Here is a 24,871-nt window from a genome sequence, read left to right as displayed (position 1 = left end):
TTGATGGGGGCGGGGGGCTAGAAATCCGGCAGCAGGAAATGATGGGATCACTTACCAAAATTTTCTAACACTTTTACGTAGATTGGTTCTGAAGCACGAGGATTTATGTCACCTCAGAACTTGTCTCTGGTTTTTTGTTTTTTGTTTTTAAATCCTCAATCTCAGTGACCCATTTTTCTTGTAAGACAGTTTTACAAGATGTTGATCAAAGCAATAGCAGAGCAAATACTGCACGTGCTAGAACTGGAAATGGTTTAATTTCTTTGCAAGCCTTGGTGTAAACAGACATAAAATCATCTCTTTGGCAAGAAAATCTGTTATTTCTGTGGAAACTAACAAGAACAACTTGAGTAGGAATGTCATTGCATTCCTCCAGTATCTGGAATATCACCAATATTTTACTGAATAAGTTGATTTCTTTGCATTAATCATTTCCTGGTATGCATGAATTTTTGGGGGTGATTTGAAGTCGTCAAGGGAAAGCAGTTTAATTATTATCATCCTGGCCTCACTAAGAGAGATGTACGTTTTATGGCTTGTTCTTGGCTGCAGATTTCAGATGCAACACCAAACTCAGAGGGGCTATTACTACTGGTGATGGTGTTGTAACTAATGGGTGCTCTGTTTAATCCATCAATCTCCTAGCTGATTTTTAAACAGTTTCATTCCTTGGTCCCCCATGAGTTAAAGCTAGAGCTTCTCAGAATATTTTGTTACTTAGCTTTTGCTTGTAGGCAGAGTCTTGCGGGGCAGATCTTCAGGAGTCATCGGTCAGACTTCAAACTGATGCCACTATGGCAGTTTACCCCAGCTAACTGCTTTGAGACTCAGTTTTTCCTGCAATGAAATGGGCATAAGACTACTTCCGTGGTTCTTGGCTGTGAAACAGTTTGAGATCCCGAGGTGAATGGTGCCATAGGGTAAAGCCCTCATTCAAGATGAAAGTTGAGAGCACTCAGGTCCCTGCCTTGGCTTGTCCAGACCTAGCACACCCAGCATTTGACACCCTGCACTCAAACGCTCAGCCCACACAGCACTGAGCCGGCAAAAGCCAAATTCCATTCCACAGCTTTGATCTGCAGCTCTGTTAATAGATGTGTACTTTTAAGTTTAAATTTAACAAAGGGATCACTTAACCCCGACCGTACAACATCCATCACTAACCCAAGCCTGGATGGACTCCGCGGCGTAGTTAAACAAACGACAAATCTTCCTTTCAGGAACTTAAAACGGCACGGGCTGAGTTACAATGTTCCCTTAACCCTTTGCAGGTGGCACGCAGAGTCCCAAGACAAGGCAGGTTACTGCAGAGGCTGGTATGTATCCTACACCATATTTATTTTTCTACATGGGAGCGAACACTTCGAGTGTGTGGCTTTGGGTGCATGTGTGTGGCCCTGAATAAACTTGGTGGTGGTGGTGGATGATCCCGAGCGGAGAGCTGTCTATTTATCCACACAGCAGGCCCCACTTGAACAGTAGTACTGAAGTTCCCCCCCGCGCTGCCCATCTTCTCCAGCCCTGATGTGCAGCAGCCATCTCCAGCAGGATCAACCTCCAGCATTCAGAAACCACGAAGCTGGCTTAAACATAATAGCATTAAAAAGAAAATAAATGGAGGGCTCCTTTTTGTTTTCCTTCTGATTGCTGAACCTCCAAGGTCGTGGTTTAGAGCTTCCCTCTACTAGATAGGTACATTTTTTGGAAAAAAAAAAGGAATGCCGACATTTTCCTGAACTCTCTCACTTCCAGGAACTGAGCCTTTAAAGAAATACACCCCCCCAAAAAGTGAAACCTTTCATTACATTAACGAGAATTAACAACTGTGCATTTCTGAGGATGAACCGCGACTTAGCCTGTGCGTTTTTGGGCTTTGGCTTCTTTGCAGAGATACTTTATTAGGTTATCGATCCCTGCCACGAGCCGCACCTTTTTTGTTGTGCATGCTTGCCCCTAAGAACTGGAGGGACTCATTTCACATACTGTTGCTCACTCAACAGTCGGCAAATGGTAACCACTTTCGGTCTGTTATGATCAGAGATGCATCAGCCACCTGAAAGTCAGTGGCTCTCTCTCTCCTATGACCAGTTCCCAGATGAGGCTGTTTCACTTATTACTTTTAATAAGAATCTGACACCAGGTCAAATTCTTTTGATCAAACCAACGGATGAGAGGGAAGAAACAGGAGTAGATTGACTTTATCTTCTGCTCTCTTCATACTTTTGCAGTAGGTGATATAAGCAGGCACGAAATAATCTGTCTGGCAAGAAAATGTAATATCTCGGGACAGCACAATAACAGGACACCGTGAAAACACATCGCTCTGACCTACCTAATAGCATTGCGCTAAACTGCTGCCTCTGAGTGAACTTTTGTCGATTATTAAAGAAATGTTTTTTCTTCCTGTCTCTTCTCATCTTCCTAAGGGGTTTTACCAACAATGAGTGGAGAAAACAAAATAGGCAGCCTACACAGCTGTAGGTCAAGGCTTCATGCAATGAGACATTTTTGCAAAAGCTCCAGGGAATGCACAAGATTTGCAGACTGGAACATAGGCTAAAAGCCAACTCACAATGTAGCAACCTGTTTTGAAACCATCTGTCCACCAACTGCTTCCACGTTTAATGCAGAAAGCCTGGCACCTTTCATGACTGGGTTGATGAGTCAGCATCCTTTCCCCTGTCCTGGCATGAATCCTCCCCTGGATAAGGGCATCATCTCTGCCATTTGATGGATGAAATCAGAGGAGATGAATGGCCTTTGTAGCGATTTGAGACATGTAGCTGTTTCAAAACCCATGAGTCTATATGTAGTCGACCTTGCTGCATTTCAAGCAAGAGCTGTGGACAACTCCCTGGCATTTATAATATTTGGAGGAATTTGTTCTTTCAGATGAATCCAGATGAAACTCACTGGCTTCGACAGAGTTTTTCAGATGAGTCATTGGGTTGAACCTAAAACTGAAAGTGAAAGTCAGGAATGGGTGCAAATCCAAGAGGTTTGAAACTAAAGAGGCTGCCACACTGGGCACGTCTACATGTGCATTAGTGCGCCTTTCCTAATGTGCATTAAATTTAGTACCTCCAATATGAGGTACTAAATTATGTGCATTAGACTGTGCTACTGCACAGCAGCACATTTCCATGCTTTCTTGGTGATGCTTAATGCGCAGTAGACTACTGTGTGCATTAGCATAATGTCACCATTTTTCACGTGGTGCTTGAATCCACAGTAAAGTGTAGACATGCCCATTGTGTGTAAAACTACTTTTAATGCTTCAGCCATTTATCCTTTACTTTCAGAGGATTTTATAGCAAATCACAAGCAAGTCTCTTGCAGGAGTAACTCAGATAATTAGCAACATTTTGAAATAAGCCTGAACCAAAACTCCAGATCAGAGCTTTTTCCACCTTCTAATTAGAGGTAATGAGAGCCTGTTTATTTTGGGGGAGTTCACTTAGCTGTAACTACTTAAAAACACTTAGAAATTCCTGGAGGGAATTGGAATTTGCCTTGGGCTGATATTAAATACAATTTCCAGTGGCATGCCATAAGTCTGTAATTAGGACATCTAGATTTTAACAGCCATGTCAGTTAGGTCTGTGGTGTTCAATCAGATCAAAACATAGGATCTGAGTCCATCCTCTGTCTTATCTGGGACTGTCACTTACTCTTGGCACATCTACGTGAGATATTTACTGCGGAGTAGACTAGCGCCGCAGTTAATGTCTCAGGGCGTGTGTAGATGAAACAAGGACCCTAAATTGAAGTGGTGGGTTCCTTCTGTGACAGCAGAAGCTCCCCCCACCGGTGGCACCTGCCCACAGGCACCGGGCTCGGGCAGTCCTGGGTGGCACCGCAGTTGCAGAGGGAAGCACCATGCGGCTCAGGCAGGCAGGCAGGCTCCAGGGGAGAAAAAAGCAAAGATCAAGCTCACTGTTTTTCTTGGGCAGAGCCTGCTTTCCCAGGCTGCTGCCAGGCTGCCTGCAGGGCCATGGAGCTGCATGAAGCCCAGTGCTTCACTCCATGGCTGTAGGGGCAGCAAGCTAAAACTCCTCAAAGGAGTTTTAGTTTGCTGCGACCCAAGTCATTTAAGGCGCACTATGGCGGCTGGAATTAATGCACAATATACCACCGAGGCGTGCAAACACCGACACCATTAAAGCGGTGCAAAAGCATTCAGCCCACTTTAAAGTGGCGTGCACACACGCCCCTCATTTCATCTACATGCGGCCTAGTGTCTACACATGCAGGGCTATTAGGTTGGAGTAAACTAATAAACTCCATAGAAGGGTAGTACTTGTAAATACAAGTACTATCTTGCTGCACACGTGTAGATGCTGCCCCAGCTGGCTCGGGCACGGGGGGGCTTCAGTGTGGGGGCTGCCTGCCAGCTAGTCCCAGACTGAAGCGCCCTTGTGCCCCAAGCCAGTCCCTCTGCAGCATGCTGAGCCAGGTCGGAGGAGCCCTGGACTGACAGGCTGACTCCCAGGGCTCCCTGCCAGCTGGGGCTGCTCCGACACAGCTCAGCAAGCTGCAGTCCTGGGCACATGTTCAAGCCGCAGCCGGGCGCAATAAACTTACACCAGAGCTTATTGCTTTGAAGTAACTGCACATGTAGATGTGCTATCTGAGGACCATTTTCTTGATTCCAGCGGGACAGTTACCAGAGAAGATACAGTTCATTATAAGACAGATAGAAACAGGACCTACATTTGCTGAGCTACTGAGAGTTACGTGTTTATTTTGGCTTATTAGTGACCTATTTAACCCTTTAGCAGCTTTCCTCTTTTTAAAGATCTGTCTTTAACCCATTAAGCCAATGTGCCAGAGAAATTTTACTTGTGGCTGTGTTAGAGTAGCTAATTTCATGTAGTCTATCCTACACCAGACTTCTTCCAAGGACATATTAGCCATTAAAAGAGTTAGTTACGCAGTTGTCAGCTTCTGTAGTTTCAAAGCTCATGGGTTTGCACCCCGCTTGAATTATATTTTGAATTCCAGGTTCATTCTAGGACTTGTGTACAAAAGCATATTCTTCAGAGATGTAAATTGGCCTTCAAGTCTCCATGGCTCCGGCATGGGTCACTGGCTTTGGTCCCCGCTGGAAGATGGCCAGAGCACTCTAAAAAGGACATGTTGCTCACTGAGCCTCAGCTGCACGCACGTGTTTTCCACTAAGCCTGGGCGATCCAGCTTTGGAGACTTATGAACAGAACCTCAGTAGGTATAAATCATCCTGACTGTAGTGAAGCAAGCAGAGCTATCCAGACCTACACCTGCTGAGGAGTTGATCCTTCAATTGTAATGACTATAATCGGTATCCTGTGGAGACCCTGCGTTCACTTTTGCATAAAGGTTGTACATTGTAAAAGGAAAATCTTTTTTTCCTTGGGCTCCCCTCCCATTTAGCCATAAAGAGAGAGGGTAATCGCATCCCTCGCAACACCACTCATAATCCCAGACTGAGAACCTAAGCTAATATGGGTCCAGACTTTACAAACCCTTTTTGTACCATGCATTTCAGCAAATTCAGTATTCAGTCTTCGTGGACTATGTCCCATTGATGGAAAATACCATCCTGCCTGGCTGATGTTCAAGGAGCATCATTTTGTGACACTCCTGTTCGCAGGGGGCACAAAATAGTTGTCATGCTCTTCAGCCTGTGGGCTTTTATGAGGTTTCTTTGTTTGCACGTCATATTCAAACCTTGGGGTCGGCAGAGAACTGCTCAAGGAAGGGGTTGTTTGGCTTCTTCATGTTAATGTTTCTAACAGACAAACTGTCCAATTTCTACAGGAGACTAGGCCCCGGATGGCCGAATTCATGGTGAAATCCACAATCATTTCTCGCTACGCCTTCACCGCTGTTTCCTGTACCATGGTGAACAGCGGATCCGAGGCCAAGGAAGGCCTGTTTGAGATGCAGATCCCCGCTGCTGCCTTTGTCTCCAATTTTACCATGTAGGTTATGCTGACAGCTGGAGGGGAAAAGGCTTTCCCAGTCAGCAAACATGTTTGCGACTTCAAAGATACTGTCTCATTCTGCAAAAAGATGAGACCCTTTCAAAGATTTTTTTGGTGAAAACAAGAACAATCCCACAGCCCAGTAGTTAGGTTGCTCATTCAGGTGATATGTTCTTCTCTAAATGAGGCAGAGCAGAGACTTGAACTTCAGTCTCTTGCAGCCCATGCAAGTATCCTGACCATGAGGCTGCTGATTATCCCAGAACAGGGCATTGCCTAGGACCATAGGACTGGAAGGGGCCTCGTGGGCCACTGGATCCAGTCCTGGGAATTCACAGGCATTTGTTGACCCCAGGACTGCCCAAAATTGCTGCTTCCAGTCTCCATGAACTAAGCTTTGATTTAAAAAATTGGGGCATTTTCCAATGCAAAATGGTTTCTCGGAAAACTCCTGAAGGGTTTTAATTGTGCACCATCTCACCTGATGTGCTGTGTGGTAGGTGTGAGTAGCGACAGCAAGGGGAGCAATGACATTTTCTGAGGTTCACTCCAAGGATACACCGGAGATGTAACTTTGAAATGTTTTAGGCTGCTTGAAAACTCTACGTGCTTTGGGTTTTCTGGTGCCAACGCCTAGAAATATGGTGGCAAGGTTGCTCTGAGTAAAGCTGCCAGTAGGGAATGGTAATTCTATTTCGTGGGGATTATGATATTTCAAACGGAGTGCTTTTTGATATATTTTGCATTTGGACTAACACCTCCCAACTGCAAAATACCCAGAAAAGGGAATGGGGCTGAAACCAGTTGAAGCCCTGGAGTTTTGCACTATGCCACAGGTACACGGGTGTCAATCCAAACCATGCCCGGGCTCCATTGACCCTCTCTGAAAATATTTTCAAGGCATCAACAAAGCAGTTTGGTTGAAAATTTTACAGACTGCTCTTGTTCCTGGTGATATAAAACTGGGGTCATCTCATGTCCTTCAGCAGAAACCTCTCTTGGTTGAGTAATAGAGCTAGTAGGACCACGTCCTTGGAGCTATGACCACTAAATATAGGGAGGGAGGAGTTGGCAGAGCAAACGGGGAACTCTGTGGAAGCAAATAATGCAAAGAACTTGGATTCTATAACCAAGAGGAGCCTGGTCCAAAACTCACTGAAGTAAATGGAGAATCTCACATTGACTGGAGTGGTCTTGTTAAGTTAGAAGGAAAGCCAGTCATGACATGGGAATTTATAAAGGGTCTGGTAAATTTAATATCTCAGCATTAGGACATGGCAAGACTTGGCTCAGTGCCTTGAGAAAAGTGCCTTATAAACAAACCAGGTCAAAAATGGCCCCAAATGGTGATGAACAACCCCCCACCCCCATGTTAAAAAGTATAAACAGCTAGACCTTGATGGAGACTCCAAACAGCTAGACCTTGTTGGAGACTCAAAAATGGCTCCAGATAAAATCTGGGTTATATCTGTTGGGTGATGCCTGATCCTGATGAAGCTTGGGATGGAAAGCCAGGACTTCACTCTCCTTCCGCTTCCTTGAAGAGGCAGCCAGGCATCAGTCATGAATTTAGTAGCAGGGACATCGGAGGGAGGATGTTTGTGCCCGGAGCACGTCCAATGGTTAAGAATTCGGCTTTTTGGGGGGAGACACCGGGCTGAAATTGCCACACAAAAGAGTCATTCTGCTGGCTGTTTTCTCTCTACGTTATTGTAGAATATCCCATAATATTCCCCAGTTGGTGCTCACTGTCCAGTGTCTCGTTCCCAGAAAGATGTATTTGGTCAGACAGAGGTCTGCATTCAGTAACCAGGGTTTATGTGGTGCAATATGTTGGACCAATAAGCCCCCCTGCATAGTTGCCCTTGTACATAGCTTTGCTCTTTACTTTGCATATTTTCACCTTTCTTTATTCCCTTTGGAATGAGCTACTTACCTAGTGCAGCTGGGGTCTGGTAGTTGAGAAGTGTTATGAATAATCCCGGAGTAATTGTAACCTTGGAGCCAGATAGGAAAGCTGTGGTTCAGCGTCTGAGTCGATGTTTCTGTCGCTTGTTCGCCTTTATTGGGGTTGTCCGGTTGGCCTCATTCCATGCCCAAGCAAAGTCACTGCGTGCCTGAATTTGTCTCCGTGACTGTGGATCTGTAAGGCTGATATCTCCGATCTCTCCAGGATTGCTGGGGACAGGACGTACCATGGAGAAGTCACAGGGAAAGAAAAAAAACACAAAGATGAAGGCAAAGAGAAGGACAATAAGCCTTCTAGTCCCAGAGACAAGGGGTAAGTCTCCGTCCATTTAGTTTGGGCAACTAAACTAAATGTCTTCCTCTTTACCTTTTTGAGGCTTTAGCTTTAGTTCTTAAATACTAGTTTCCTTGCAAGGGGCTCTGGATGATTAAGCCTGCCAATATCCTGGTGGGGGGCGATATATATTATCACTTCCCGAGAGAGACTGGGAAACTCAGATGCACAAAGATTAAGTAACTTGACCATGGCTGTAAAATGACTCACTGACAGCCAGGAAAAAACTCAAGAGGCCTGGTGAGTGATCCGTTGTTCATAGACAGAACAGTCCATGACACACAGGGGGGAAAGGCATCTTCAGTCTCCTTCATATGTGCGCTCATGTATATGCGCACTCATGTGCACTCATATGTATACTCATGATTACGCTTTCTCAGCTACGTCACAAATATGCTGCCTTCTAGCTTCCTGGGTGGTCAGATGTGCCCCTGATGTCTCTATAAGAGATGCATAATATAAGTCTGCAGTGCAGAAATTTCTATTGTCCATCCACTTCAGCATCTCGCATAACCAGAAGACGATGCCCCCGAGGAAGACTACCCAACCCAATAACAGGCCTGCAATTCCATATAGCGTGCAGTGAAAATTTTCCTCCTGACCCTGCCTGCTAAGTGGCTTAAGCCTTGAAGTTTACGGGTTGATGATGACTCTTATAATATTTATCTGAGTTCAGGTAACTTTAGATAGTGAGTCCCAGATCCTGTTTTTTTAATACTTGCTAAGTGTTATACATGAATAGTGCTCTGTTTTCATGTAAACGCTATGTAGCTTTCCCAATAATTTACTCTCATCCTGTTGTGAGGCCTCTTATTTTCTCCTTTTAAATGATAGGCTAGATATACGTCAGTCTCTGTCTGGACAATTTATGGCCCCTACTGCCAGAGTATATAAGTGCCTCACTTCACCCCTTATGTATACTTATATATATATATATGTACCTAAGCACCTCACACATCACCCCTTAGGAAATAGGGTAGTGTCATCTCCCTGTTTTATGGATAGGGAACTGAGGCACAGAGGAAATAAGACCCAGATCCACACAGCTGTGTAGGAGCCTAAATATGTTTGTAGACCTGGCCCTAAGTGACTTAACCAAGGTTGCATAAGAGATATGGAAGAGCAGTGAACTCAGCCTGGGTTTCAGGAGTCCCAAGCAAGTACCTAACTTACCATACCATCCTTCCTCTTTGTTTCCTCTATAATTCATGTTCCTTTTTAATGAATTTGTCATGTCACCTGTTCCATCTTAATAATCTCAGTCCTTTTAAACTCCTCTTCTTATGGAAGCTCCCTGCTTACACATGGTGCTTTACATGGTCATTTATGAGGGGATGCTAGCTGCGGACATAAAGGACCTGACTTCAATGAAGCCCCTTTGAACTTTCCTTGCAGGGAGAATGGATTTGAGATGTTCAGGGCATCTGGCACCATTCCCCGCAAGACCCAGGCTGTCTTCCTGCTGCATTATGAAGAGCTCTTGCAAAGGCATCTGGGGAAGTACGAGTACACAGTCAGCATCCGGCCCCAACAGCTTGTGGGGAGGTTACGAGTGGAGGTGAACATCCTTGAGAGCTCGGGCATCATTTCTCTGGAGGTGCCTCCGCTTCGAAACAGTCGGCAGAGAGGCAATGGGAAAGTCATAGGTGAATCGAGATAATACGGCCTACCCCTGTCCTTCTGGCTGTGATTGCATCGCTTCTCATGACAAAGGGTGGGTGGGTTGTGGTTACTAGGAGATTTCCAGCCATACCTCTGACTGCTTAGTAGTCCATTCTCAGTCATTAATCAATGCCCACTCTCAGGAAACCCAGATTCTGTCCTTAATCAGCAGTCAAATATTGCATTAGGCAGTACTGTTTGGATGAGACCTAAATCTGAGGTCTGGACCAATGGATGGCATTAAAGACTGTGGGGCACTTCTCATAGGGTCGCAGGTAGGAACAGCCCTGGTGGCCTGGCAATGTGGGCAAATTATCCCCTCTGAACCATTATTCTGTAGTATTGTTATCACACTCCCCTCAGTGGTGACTGCATTTAAGTGATGTCAGCTCTGTGCACTGTCTGCATTTAGGTCTTTTCTCTTCTTGCCACTGGCAAGCTTGTCCCAACTTTGACAAGGCAGTTAAGTCATAGATTTCTCTCTATGGACTGATTCCTTGATGGGGTGGAGAGGCTTGCATGCACCAGTGACCCTAAGAACAACACCATTGGGAGTCTTGTACTCCTGGTAGGGCCATAAAGTCAAAGGTGAGATATCAGATGAAGAGTAACACAACAGAAGGACCTCAGTGGTGGAGCAGGCAGATGCAGGAGGCATACTTCTCAATGGCTGTGAAGGTGGATGAAGGCTGCAGTACAGGAGTAACTTTGGTTGTCTTGGATCCCTTTGCCACTGGACACTAAGGTCCACGTGATTGTTTATGCTCAATGGCCTCCTCACAAAAAAAAAGTCACGTGCAGGCTTCTCCCACTGGTGCATTTGACCCGTAGGAGCGATCATCCTCTATCATGAGGGATCACCGCCGCCATTGCAGTAATAGATTAGTAATGACCAAGAAGGATTTGCAGGGTCCAGGTCCATATGAGCTCTAGCAGTTGGGAGTTCAGCCTTCCCAACTCATGGCTTTTGTTGCTTGAAGCTAAAATGTGTGTATGTATTAGAGGGCACGTGGGCCGATAAAGAAAACTTTGAATCCTTTTGAAATTAAGACCTGATCCACAGCCAACTTTGAGCTTTGAAGCAGGCCTTTAATGCCGATGTTCAGCATCTGAGAAGCTGTTTCTCTGGCTCCACATCTCCTGGGAACTGTTTACTTTAAGTAAATTGTTTTCCCATCCATACGTGCCAAGGCAGGGAGGAAATCCTGCATTTTAGAACATGGGAAATTCCAGGAGGAAAATCCACACTTTGCCAAAACAGTAGACAGCAGGTGTGGTACAAGGATCTAATGTTGTATCCTAAACTGCCCTTGTCGGTGGTTTCATGACACAGAAGTTATTGTTTCTGTGCAAATTGGCAGCATGGAGCACAGGATGCCTAAAAACTATTGTACGTTAGCAAAAAAACCAGGCTAGTGGTTAAGGAGGACATGGCCTTGAATTGGGATGGGTGTTTGCAAGGCCAGATTTTTAGCCAGCGTAAATTGATGTAGTTCCAGTGATGTCGGTGGAACGGAGTTGATTTACTCACAGATCTGGCCCAAGACTCTCAATTTGAAGTCAATGGATATACAGTAAAACAAAGGGCCCAGTCCTTTTCCTACTGAGGACTGGCCCTGAATGCTACAGCTATTTTATGAGTCTGATTCAAAAACCCTCAAGTTAAGACTTGAGAGGTTGTGGGCTTTGGGTCAAGCCATCTGTGTACATACACACACACACTTGTGCCAGCATTTGCTGTCTTTTATGTAGGATTTAATTTTAAATGTTATCTTCCCCTGGGATTCAGCATAGGTGGGAGGAGGAAGAATATCAGGTTTTATCACAGATTACGTGCATAAATGCTTCTATGCTTTCCTTCAATGCACGTGGCCCTGATCAAAGCCAGACCTGGGGTAAGGAAGGAGAAACACCACTGGTCTGTTTTAGCATGGACATTTCTGCATTTAAATGATTTCTGCATTAAGTGTTTCTTTCTCACTGGTAACCTGTGAGCACTGCTCATTCACTATATGGCAAAGAAAGAATCATGGGCAGTATTAACAGAAATGGCCTAGACAGCCAGATATGCTTTGGCTGCTAAGTCTATCACCTGGTCAGGCATCAGTCCTGCTGCATGTCTCTGGTGTGCCTAAGTCAGGGGTGGGTTGGATGCAGCCTGCCAGGCCAGTCTATCTGGCCTGTGGGGCCCCTAAAAAATTTAGAAAATTAATATTTATCTGCCCCTGGTGGCCCTTGATGGCTTGCCAAAACTCCGTAAGTGGCTCTCCGCCCAAAATAATTGCGCACCCCTGGCCTAAGTGCATGGACATGTGAACAGTTTACTGTGGCCTAAAACAGATTTGCTTTGCTACCCATCCGCTGCTCTCTGGCAACTGCCCATATACATGCTCTCACTCCCATGGGAGATGAGCACTAAGCTGCAATAGTTTATTTCTCAATAAAAGAGGGCCAACATACTGCAGTTTTGTTTGCGCTTGCTATGGGATAAGAGTGTGCATGAGGCATAGTAAAATCCCACCCCTTTCATCCCATGATAAGTTGCTTGTCCAGATGCCCCCCATCACACATGGTGAGTAGCGTTCGGTACGATTCAGGACAGATGAGTAGAAAGGATTTCTGTCTCGCCGTGGAGTGTGCATTGTCTTGCCATTTCCAACTGTGGCAAAAAAAAGTCTGCTTGTGTCCACACAGTATGTAAAGCAGCGAACAGATGAGACTTAAAGACATGTAGAGAACAGCGTGTTTTCTGTTCAGGCTGAAAAACGGCAGTGCTCTCACATTCCTGAAATTGCACAAAACTGTGGCTATGGTAGCAGAAATGGTGACTGTATTTCTGGCTTTGGGTGAATATCAGGATCTGTGTCACAAAGGTGAGACTGGATTGCACGCTTCCGGCCGTGCTGCTACAGGCTCTGGATTAGGTTTGCTGAAGAGAGAGAAGCAATTTGGGGAAGGCAGTCTGGATGGGTCCCTTTGTCACCTGGATACAGCGTAGAGACAAGGTGCTGGCAGGGCTCTCTGGCACGTTTCCTTTATAAGCAGCTCTCGGGCTGACAAAGCAGCCAGGCGTTTGTTTTTTTCCAAAAGGAAGCTGCTAGGTAAATGAGTTTTGGCAAATGATCTTGTGGACAGGTGGCTGGTCCTTTTCTGCCCCTGCAATGCAAACAAAACAGTGCAGAGGAAGTGGCAGCCAGAAATCCCTTCCCTTTTAGATGACCTGAAAGCGCAGTCATTTCCGGATGACGTCCGAGCCCAGAATTCCCCGTGCCTTTCTCAGTGAGGTCCTTTCCCTTTCCTGCTCAGCATCCAACTCCCTTTTCTCTCTATGGAGCATGTGCATGATAACGTTTGCTATTTGTGGGCAGCAGTCTGGCAGAGCAGCCCCTTAGCCAGGGTATTTCTGTCCTGTGTTACAGTGCTCAGAACAGCACTGGGGGTGCACTCCCTAGAGACGTCGGTCTTAGCGCTCGGATGGACCCTGCGTTCGAGCTCTTCTTCTGGACCGTCTCAGACATTGAGAGAATCTGAATTTGATATTAGCTCGATCCTTTTTGCCAGGGCCTTTCACTTCATCAGGCTAAGTGAAGACAACTATATATGACCACATTTTCATAGGTTGGCTTTGCAGGCCTGACTTAGCACCTGCATTTGGATTCGGAGGTCCAATTTGTGCGTTGCCTTTGTCAGTAGTTCATTGTGGGCACAAACTAGGTGGCAAGCACTTGGATCAAATGGGCTCTTCATTCAGCCATCATCTTAAATGCAATCCTGCACACTTTCCCTCTAGGTCACCTGTTCAAAGCGAGCCCCTGGTGTATGGGAAGCTAAAGTGGCCGCTGCCTAGGATGGATGTGTTGGGGACAAAGAGGGGCTTCAGTTCTTAGCGTGATCTAGAGCCTTTTACTAACATTGGGTAGTGAGGCCTGAGGACCCCCAAAATCTGGGGAAGTTCAAGACCCCATCTGAACTTAGCCAATCTCCATTTACATAACAAGATCCTAGATTTCATCGATTTTTCTCAGCTATCCTGAGTATATCCTGAGTATATCGGAAGCATAAAAGCTTCAGTGAAATGCAGCCGCTTTTGTGTGGGACAGAGGGAAGCGATCAACTGGTCCACTCAGGGTCAAGACAGGGGACACCGTCTCTTAGAAAAAGTGGGGAGAGGTCTTTAACAACCCCGCAGGGAAGACCCCAATCTTCAGGTTAAAGGGCACCTCCAAAACTAATAGCAAGGTTACGGAGTTCAGCCAGGCTTTTGCAGCCCTTATAAAGTTTTAGTGTCCCTGAGAGTTGTGTAGGAAAAGGTCGTTCTTATTATTATGTCACAGTGCCTCCATGCCATCTCATAGTGCTCTATGTCAGGGGTGGGCAAAATGCAGCCCGGGGGCTGGATGCAGCCTGCCAGGCCATTCTATCCAGCCCGCAGGGCCCTAAAAAAATTAGAAAATTAATATTTATCTGCCCCTGGCTGCCTATCATGTGGCTTGCCAAAACTCAGTAAGTGGCCCTCCGCCCAAAATAACTGCCTGCCCCTGCTCTTAAGTGCTGTACTGCAATGTGGGGAATGTGTAAGAAATAAATAGAAATGTTGTAATGTTTTTGCTTGCCTTCCCTCCAGAGGACAGCTCTCCACCTCCTTCTACCGTTGTGGGACAGACAAAAACTTTAGCTAAAGTGACCTTCACACCTAATGTCGTACAACAAGCCAAGATTGCCCGGAATGGCATTTTGGGGGATTTTATCATTAGATATGATGTCAACAGGGAGCTGAGTGTCGGGGACGTTCAGGTACAGTATGCATACCTGGTCTTTATTACACTACTGGCTATGCCAGAGGCAACCCATATTTCTTAGAAAATTTGCCCCCAGTAAGGGCCACTGTTGCATGAAGAAGTGAAAAGCCACCCCTACTATAAGATAGCCTCTTGCAGCCAATGTCACGCAACCAACCTCCACCCCAAAAAACGTCAATCAACCCCCAAAGCACAAGAGTTGCTTAGACATTTCCAGATTGTATTTCTATAATATAATTTGGATTCTTTGGGTTTTTTTGCCTGCTGGTTTCTAACTTTTAGTGCCTGTTTGCTTCAGAGTTTCAAGGTTTCCTCAATGCCAATCAGAGCTCAAAACCTGCTCTTGAAAAATAAATGAAAACTGAGATGCTGATGTGATCTGCTCCCCTACAGCAAGGGTAATCAGAGTATATCTACTGCGTCTCCAGCCAGGCTAGGGAATGTTGCCATGAAAACATACCTTGTCCCCTACTGCTGCTCTGCACCTGCCAAAGCCAAGTGATGTCCTTACCATGTGAGCAGCATTGGGCACGTTTCAAATAACAGCATTTTTGTTCACTCTTTGGAGCATGAAAAGCAGGAGCAAGTGGCTGAGGTGCGTTTTCACGGTGGTGCTACTTAGCATGGTCAAAGGCAAGCATGGACATACCTTTAATATTGCAAGGCTTAGTGATTCAGTTATTAGAACCGGGAATATTGCCACCCATTAATCAGAATAACGTGCATGGAGGCATCTACTCCTTAAATGAAAAATACCACTTTATAGTGAGATACAAGTCACAATTGCATGTTACATGCTGGGTGTTCCAGTCTGTTATGACCACACCTCTATATTCAAGATGAGGGCAGTCATTATACAACTTTGCAGACTTCTTGTTGGCTGCTCTGGTGATAGAATGTGTTTTTCATGCACCAGCGCTATGAAGAAATGACACAAAGGACCTCTCGTGGCTCCATAAAAGCTATTGTTGCATTAAAAATAGTTTCCTATGGGGAACTAGCTAAATCCTACTTAAAAATAGTTAGGACTCAGATCCCACACATGCACCTTGTCTTTTAACGATTTGCAGAAGAGGCGGCAATGGAGAAATTATAGGTATGAAAATAGTAGGAGCAGCCACTCTTCCCATGCACTCAGCAGTTTTGAACAAAAGTTTGATTGAAGCCATTAGAAAATGACAGATTTTGCCTCTTACTGAACAATGGGTAACTTGCCTCGGTAACTCTATAAACAGGCAAACAAAGAGCAAAAAGCCGCCTTTTTAGCTGCACCGGCCTGTCCTACCGGCTGCAATTCATCCCTGCTTGAAGACACACTTGAATCCTGATCATTTCAATGGGACTCAGGGGGCCACAAGACCTATGCACAATTCCTCTGCCAAAGGAGCAACTTCCCACTTCATTGTGGTCACACACATAAGTGTGCGTGATTTTAAAAGAAATGCTTTTGTGCTGTTTAGCATGATGCAGACTCCCGGCTGTGCTTCCTCCTCTGCTTGAAATTCATGCCCAAGGCTTCCTCCTTCTCCTTTCTGGCTCCCCAAGTCTCTGGCCTGTAGAGATGAGCATGTGTAGGCTGCTGCCACTGCTCATCTTCTCACCAGTGAAACGTGATAACACCTGCCCCCGCTTCAGTCATTACCGTTCATTCAGGACCCCATTTGAAGGTTTGCATCTTCATCGCCTAACCAAGGGGGCCAAACTCACCTTGTGGCCTGGATTCAGACTGTGGGGCTCCTTGAAAGCTGGCTCCACACCAGGGCGTGAGGAAACTGGTGTAGCAGCGGTGTGGATCCAGACTGGGACATGAGGTGGCAGCTCCAGCCCCTGCCAACTGCCCTGTGCCAGCAATGGGACCAAGGCAGAGACCAGGGGCTGGCAGCTAGCAGCCAGGGAGGTAGGGCCACGGTAATGGTGAACCGTGAAGCGGCTGGAGTGCAACTGGGACGGTCGATCCTCCCTGCTGCGGATCACCGTTCGGAGGTGGGCTCTTCCCCTGGGCCATGCTGGCAGTCCAGTGGGCCTGATGGAGCAACCCCAAGGGCTGAATCCAGGCTGCGGGCGGTCTGCACTAAAACAACTGTGACTTTGTCCCTTGTAGAAATGGACTCTCCCTGGACCGTTCCCTGCTTCCTCTCAGCCTGCTTCCCCTTTCTGCATCCCCGGAGACATCTGGATCAGCAGTTCTCCCACCACAGCACTGACTTCCAAGCCTCACTCCCCGAGACTATTTCCAATCTCACTCGAATACGTCCCCTTCCCATTTACCCAGGGCCGCTTATTACTTTCCTCCCTTTCCTGTTGTTCTTTGTGTCTCTACATGGACTTGTCTAGTACTGGGTCCGGTCGTTTCGAATATGGCTTGCATGAAAGAGACTGTCCCAGAATTAAGAGCCGATCCTTTTCCAGTGACGGTCCATGGCGCCATGTCTGTTGACTTCACCAAGAGCATTACTTACCAGTGCAGCATGGTGACGCTGAGCATAGTAGGTAGTATTGTGTTCCTGACTCTCGGGTTCTTCCCCAGATTTTGAATGGGTATTTCGTGCATTTCTTTGCCCCCTGGGATCTCCCGCCACTGCCGAAGAACGTCGTGTTTGTACTTGACAGCAGCGCATCCATGGTGGGAACAAAGCTCCGGCAGGTAAGAGACATGCAGCAATACGTGACATTGGATGCTTTATTTGGGGGCTAAGATGATTAGCACTTGGTCTTAGAGCGGCCAACACCGGCCCTAGTGGCGAACGAGGCTTAAGACCCCCTGTCAGCTCCTGGACATCAGCAGTTGTTCTAAAAGATGAACCAATATTGACAGTGGCTTAATCAGTGCTCAGCACGTTGGCTCTGGTTTTTATTTGTCTCCATGCAGTGTGGGCTCAGCAAAGCTAATTGCCGACGAGTGTGGTCAGAAACAGGTCCGTTCCCTAAAGTGGAGAAGGTTTGAGGAGACCTGGCAGGGGGGAATTGGGCTGTGCGACGAACTGATCTCTAGACCCAGGAATCATTTGGATTTCAGTGTTGCTGGTCAAAAACTTTTCAGCAATGCTCTTTTTTTGACATAAAGTCTAAAAATACTTCATTTGGGGTTTTTGATGGAGAACTCGGTGGGGGGGGAGAGTGTATTTTCAGGTTTCAACAACCAAAAGCATCTGTGTTTTCTTCCTCTCCCCCCTTTTCACTTTTTTCTTTTGTCATTCCCATCCTTTCTCAATGCATGGTGAGGGGAGAGGAGGGAGCCCCCAAATTAGACACGTGTGGCTTTTTAAATTTCACTTACGGAAATACGCATTTGTCAAAAAAGAAAAATGTCATGAAAAATGCTGAAACCTTAAAAAAGGGTTTACTTTTATTTTTCTCCCTTCTGCTCCCCCAAAATGCTCACTGTTGCCCAACCAGCCCAAGTTTCCCCCTTGTTTCCATGGCTAAGCTTTACTTCTTCGGTAGTGTGAGCCTTACCTAGCAGCAGCACTCTCGGTGAGGCAGGATGCATAGAAACATAGGGCTGAGGAGGGCTCGCTGGACCACTGGTTACGGTCGCACAGCTCGCCCGTGATGCTGGATTGCCTTCTCCCAGCCTCACCGAGTCCCAGTGACTAGTGAAGTGCTCAGCGATGAAAGAGCCCTCGCCTGCTCCTGTGGAGATGGGGACGGGACTTTGCAGACTTTCTCCAGAGCCTACGCTTTGCTCAGGCTCAATAGCTCTTCTCTCCCACAGCCCCAACCTCAGCGTCTATGTGAGCTGAAAAATTCTAGTTTAATTAGGATGGGAGGATTTGAGTGGCTTTAAGAGCCAGTCTCCAAGGTTAATCCCAGGCTGTAATGTTTTAAATAATGGGACAGAAAGAAACACTAATGCCCCATAATCTCTGACCTCATCAGGATGAGAATAAAACTCTTTAGTGGCAAAAGGTTAATCCTTCTATTGAGACAACACTCGAGCAGGTCACACTAGTTCTTAGCACTGAGTGTTAATCCCCTGGGCTCAATATTACATTGCTGGTTGCTCGCTTTATGCTTGGCAGGCAGGAGTGGATGAATTTTTGGCTTCACCCTTTCATTGAAGAGACAACAGAGACATTTTTTTTTCAATCAAACAACCCAGCAGCAGAATTTGGGGGGTCACTTAGCAATATTGCTTTCCCCAACAGACTGGTGCAAATGCCTTTACATCTTTATTTAAGTGACAGCAGGTTGTTATAGTAAGTGTCTGTGTGCTTAGTGATTGCATGGCTGCCACACAGGGCACCAAAGAAGGCAATTTGTTGTCTTAAAAGTCCTGCTTGATTTTTAGCTCACAACAAAGGTGGATAATAGTTGCATAGTTTCATGAATGCTAGGATCGGAAGGGACCTGAACAGATCATCAAGTCCAACCCCCTGCCCTGGGCAGGAATGAGTGCTGGCATCATAATGCCAGATGTCTGTCCAACTTCTTCTTGAAGACCCCCAAGGTAGGGGAGTGCACCACATCCCTTGGGAGCCCATAACAGAGGCTGCAGCTTCCAAATGAAGATACGATTTCATAGACTTCATAGATTTCATAGACATTTGGTCTGGAAGGGACCTCGGAAGATCATCGAGTCCAGCCCCCGCCCAAAGGGCAGGAAGTCAGCTGGGGTCATAGCATCCCAGAAGCTGGGGTCATAGGATCCCAGAATTATAATGATTATTCAAAGCAAAAGACTGCTTAGGAGTGGGAGGGGCAGAGGTGGGTGGTAGTGGTGCAGGTCAGGGTTTTTACGAATGAGAAAGAGAGACGCCCATACGACAATCTCTGTGCAGAAGTTTTCTGAAACCCTTGGCATTATAAGGACTGAAATCTTGGCCTATTCTCAAATGTGTCGCAGAACTCCCATTGACTTCAATGGAGCCTGGATTTCACGGGTCTTACAGGTGATCTCATGCCTATGGTCCTGTTGCCTCTCTTTCTCCTGCGCCTTTCCTTTTCTGAAGTTCCAAGTTTTGGGTTCCTCCTACCCAGCCTGTTTTTTTTTTTCCAAGGACAGGGTTGAGGAGGACACACACATGCCATGCCCACCTAAGCCTACAGGTAGGCTCCAGATCCGGGAAGTTGGCCAGGGAGGCTGCTCTGAGCTGGCCCCTTTGCAGCTGCTCTCAGGCCTTCCAAAAGCAAAGGGCTTATGGATGCTGTGGATATGTGGTCAATGTTGAACTTCTGGGTCTGGAGTGTGCCTGCGAACTTAGGTGGTTGGGAAGTGCTCAGCCCCTTCTCCTCCAGGACCTGACGCTGCAGTCTTTGAAGGGACTGGCTACAAATCCAGTACGAGTATGTCCATACCGTGTCCCTGGGTGCAGGGAGGGATACTCTTGCCATGGCCCATCTTCAAGAATGCCAGGGAAACGATGTAGACAGGCCCTTGGTGGCACCACCTTGTCCACATAGGAGACAGACCCTTTCTTGCATTATTAAAAGGGATGATGGGAGGGTGGCTAAGTTGTGTTGCTTCCAGAAGTATGAATACCAGCCTTGGTTTGGACTCCTGTTGAAGGTTACGCACCAGCCCACCCAGCTGGAAGTGAGTACCTGATTATTTGAGCTAGGGATGAAGGGTGTCACGTTGTCCTACACCCTTTTGTGTAAACGGCCACAGAAACTGGCATGCTTGAGCCGAGTTGGAGTGTTAGGCTTGGGAGAGCTTCGACCTTAATTAATTTATTAGTCCACAAGGAGGCATGTTTTTTTTTCTATTGTGGTTTTAATAGCAACTAAATTTGGGTCCTTGCATAATAATATCACAATTATTAGTGATGCTAGGCCACATTTCCCCAGCTGAGGGGTCAGCCCCAGCTGTGTCTCACAAATTCCTGTACAGGGAATGGCAGACAGGGAATTGGAAAGAAACTGGTTCATGTATTTGAGTCCTAGCAGGCAGCTATTATTACTGTGCTAGTGAGGAACGTGCTGTTTGCTTCCCGGAGATCTTGTTCCTCCATCTGCAAGGTGAAAAGAGAGAACGTCCCCAGTGAAATAACTGCATTAAATATGAGCCAGAAGCAAATGGAGAACATGCATTTCTTACTAAGATTTGTGAAGGACAAAGGCGTGTTGTGCTGACTCTGATCCTATTTATTATGCCCACTATGGTGGCAATGGAAGCTCAGGTCAAGAACGCCCTACAGCATGAACTATTCAGTGGCATATCCTGGGCTACGATAATGTGTCCTGTAATGTTTCTGACTCTAACATCTCTACTACACCAACCTGTGGGTATTGGTTGTGGTCAAGAAAGCAGAACATAAAGCCCTGTTCACACCTGTTATTACTAAACCAGAGCATCTCATTATAAAACCATTCTTCTCTGAGCTTTGTGCAGCAGTTAAAAGTTGCAAGGAACTCTGCCTGTGCTCTCTGGCAAGATGTAAATGAATGGTTTGCCCAAGATTTCAGCTTTTGTTACATGACTATTGTTGGTTTCCACCTACACAAAAAGTTTTCAAACTGAGGTATGCATACTCCCAGGGGTAAATGGTGCTCTGCCAAGGGGGACATGCTTAAATTTTAATAATGGCAGTGGAGCTGCTGATTGGTCAAGGCCCAGTGAGTAATGGTGTTACTGCACGTTGATCTCAGTAAACATGAAGAAACGTGGAAGGGGTACAAGCGGCAGTATTTTGCGGGTAAAGGGATATGTGGCCAAAACAGTTTGAAAATCAGTGATGTACGAACGGATTCTTGACTGTGTTGTAACGAGGTTACAAGCCACTGGTTTAGATCTGGATCACCTGGTCCTGTTACAGTCAGAGCGTGGGCATGGCCGGTGACTAGCGCACCTGCTGGATTAAGATGGGTTTTGTATATGAAGGCCAGTAACAGGGTCATTCTGGATCTGCTTCCTTTACAAAGTATGTTTCTCTGCAGCAAAAAGATTTGAACCTGACTTTTTCTGCATGATGAAAACCATTTCTCCCCCCAGCCAGACCGTCATCACTTCACACTAGGACAGGTGGGGCTCTTATATGAAGATACTAGGTTATGTACACACTTAAGTGTGAAAGTTTGTCAGTATTTTGCAAGTATCTATGCCTACTCTCATAGCTTTGAGCAATAAAATCTTCTCAGGTAAGGATCAATGGGATTAGGAATGAATTCCTAATCTATATGGTAATTTGGGGTCAAATCCCACAGAGTTAAGAGATCAACTAAAATTCCCGCTATCTTGTACCTACCAGTTTTTCCTGAGTAAGGACTTCTGGTTTGGGCCGTATAAATACACTCATTCCAGGTGCTGCATAGGCATTACATGAAAGTACTCCAACAAATTTGTTCGTTATGCCCCTGTCTGCAGCAGGAGATGCTGGAATTCACCATCTCAGGCAAAATTAGAGCCAGCAATCTGACAAGATTGTGAAAGGCCAGGATAATCCATGGCAGATGGGTTTAGTCTACTTAGGGCTTAAATTCAGCTTGATTGACTAAACTTTTAAGGAAGCTGCTTTAACTGTGAATGAGATAGTGGTTTAAAGGGACTGGGATCATGATAAGTTTGTTTAACATTTCATTGTGTCCCTGTTGGACAGATTTACTTTTATCATTGTTTTGAGTCCTAAAAAGATCTGAGTACCCAGTATATACATTTCCCTATGTATACATGTCTCTCTTGATTTCTAAGTGATTTCTGTAGGGGAATATTGATGGTACGGATCCTCTACGCAAACAGCCTATGATGATGACCACCACTAAGCCTGACACTTTCCCAACCCCAAATGCCCAAAATAAATGATCTCTCATGCTAGTTGGCCTGTTGACTAATTTGAAAAGCAATTTCTGTCCAGGAGAATTACCTTAAACTGGCAGGCAACCTCTAAAAAAACGTACTAACTGCAGCTTTCAGTGGTTTCCAAAGCTACCGTGCACGTGGTGGCCTTCAGATTCTCTGTTTAAATTTGGGCTTTATCAGATCCGTTCGTGCAACCATCTGGATGCGAATGTAGGATCAGTTCACAAACTACGCCCAGCAAAGAATATGTCACTGCAGATGCTTCATACCCCTCCCTACCCATCCCATCAAACAGTCGCATTGCTTCAAACATCCCATTAGATGAAATTACAGGCGATTCGTAGGAAGCATAAGAATCACTATACTGGATAAGAGGTCTGTCTAGTCAGGTGTCCTATTTCTGACAGTAGCCCGCACCGCCTGCTTTAGGCTGGCACTTCACATGATGCAGACATGGGTTAATGTGTCCTCCACAAACCCTGTAGTTGACACGTTGGGTCCCACAAGGGATGGAAGCAAATTTCTATTTGCTTGAAGCCCCCTGAAGTTCAACTCTCAGGATGTTTGGCAGAAATATTCCAGCTGATTTGAGGTGTTAGGAGAGGTGCTGCCTCTCCTACAAAGTCCAGATCATGGAGGGCTTTGATCAGAATGAACTCTTTGAACTGGAAAGCAGAGGTGGTGCAGATTTTGAAGCTGAAGACCTACTGGACTCTGACTGAAAGTCCAGTGAAGTCCAGTGAAGTCTTTCCCCTTGACTTAGTGGGTTTCAAAACTGCTCTTTAGTTGGTACATCATGACATGGCATTAGCACGTAACATGCTTAAGTGACAACGACTTCTGTGCAAACTGTCTACTCCTGCGCCTGCGTCTGTGCCACTCTTATTGAAGACATGTTCAAGGCTTCTCGGCTCTGATGCCCTGTGAACCATAGAGGAATCATTCATTCCCCACCCACATGCAGCCACCTCTGGGGTGGAAGGTGGCGTGATCTAGCCACTACTGCACTACAAGCAGCCTGAGTTGTATTCTCTGCTCTGCCACAGGCCCGTTGGGTGAGTTTGGTCATGTCCCTTCACCTCTCTAGCCCTCGGTTTGCCCTTCTGTAAAGGTTGCTAATGCTGTTGCCCAGCTGTGTCAAGCACTTTGAGATCTATGGATGAAAAAGGCTATCTGCAAGTTATGTAAATAGTTTGTATTGGACTTAGTTTGGCAATGAACATGTTTTCAAGTGCAACCCTAGGGACCTGGGCAAGAGAAAAGAAGAGGAAGCTGAGTTTTAAGGCTGGTTACATGGAGATGTCCTGTCCCCTATGACCACAGAGAATAGTCTAAGGAACAATGGTCTAAAAACGGCAACAAGGTCAGATATTAGGAACTCACTATGTGGGTAGAACAAACTACCCAAAAACATAGGGAAGGCTTGGAAGTTTTTAAGAAGAGGTTATGTAGATCAGCGGTTCTCCATTTTTTACGTTCCTGCCACCCATCCGTAACTCCTGTGAACTGAGCATCACCCCATCTCAATAATCGATTCAGTTACTGCAACACGTAACTCCTGGCGCAGGGGTGAGGGGGAGCAGGAGGAAGGAGCGCTTCCTCAGAGATCACTGGGGCAGGGAGGAGCCTGCCCATGGCTCCCCATGCAGGGAAGAGAGGCCAGGAGCATGCACTTAGCTCACACAAGTCAGACGGAGCAGCCTGTGCTGACTTCCTTGCATAAGGGCTGGGCAGGGAAGAGCGCTACAGCACCCAGCACCCTCAAAAGGATCATGTAATACCCCTGAGTGCTAAGGCAGCCTGCTGCGAACCACTAACACGGACTGGAACGCCTTATTCAGGGATGACCTGCCTTGAGCAGGGGGTTGGATGAGATGTGACCTCCCGAGGGCCCTTCCAGCCCTGCTTCTGTATGCATGTATGAATATTTATAGCCAGGGAGCACTTCAAATGCTGGGGCAGACAATGGTAGGTAGAAGACATGGAGCTGTTTTAGTTTGTTCTGAGTCAAGAGAAAAAGCAAGTGTGCTGGAATAACTGAAAAAAGTCACTGTTTTCTGAGGCTGCCTTTGGCTTTTCATTCACATCCGCCTAAAACACTGCTTCTCTGTGGCTGGCACCAAGATGCCATATGCCATTTCAACAACACATTCATAAACATCTGTGCGACATCACTGCTATTTGGCGCATTGACAAGCTCTTCAGTGAAAGCCACCCGTGGTCCGTGGGGCGGAGAGGGAGATCAGAGACTCCAAGAGCTGCTGCCCTAATGTGTCCAGTTCTGGTGTCTGCACTTCAAGGAGGATGAGGAAATCCTGGCAAGAGCATAAAGGAGGTCACAAAAACAATCCAGGAACAGGGGGAGAAAAAGCCTTTTAATGCGCGGTAAAGAAGCTGAGGAGGT

The 24,871-nt window shown here is 46.2% G+C and overlaps 1 protein-coding gene across 1 annotated transcript in view; it reads left to right on the top strand.

Annotated features, from left to right (window-relative positions):
• The window catches only part of ITIH5 (inter-alpha-trypsin inhibitor heavy chain 5), a 48,999-nt gene that overhangs the window by 3,972 nt on the left and 20,156 nt on the right, over positions 1-24,871 (top strand). The window contains exons 2-7 of the mRNA XM_090041673.1: positions 1,272-1,316; positions 5,800-5,963; positions 8,140-8,247; positions 9,664-9,914; positions 14,555-14,724; positions 17,257-17,373. Of these exons, the coding sequence (XP_089897799.1) occupies positions 1,272-1,316; positions 5,800-5,963; positions 8,140-8,247; positions 9,664-9,914; positions 14,555-14,724; positions 17,257-17,373 (855 nt within the window). The remainder of the gene's footprint in view (positions 1-1,271; positions 1,317-5,799; positions 5,964-8,139; positions 8,248-9,663; positions 9,915-14,554; positions 14,725-17,256; positions 17,374-24,871) is intronic.

This window comes from Crocodylus siamensis, chromosome 4 (genome assembly GCF_052110815.1).
Source record: "Crocodylus siamensis isolate JL-2025a chromosome 4, ASM5211081v1, whole genome shotgun sequence".
Classification (NCBI taxonomy): domain Eukaryota; kingdom Metazoa; phylum Chordata; order Crocodylia; family Crocodylidae; genus Crocodylus; species Crocodylus siamensis.
Note: the sequence above shows the minus strand (reverse complement) of the source record. Positions and strands in the feature narration are given on the sequence as shown.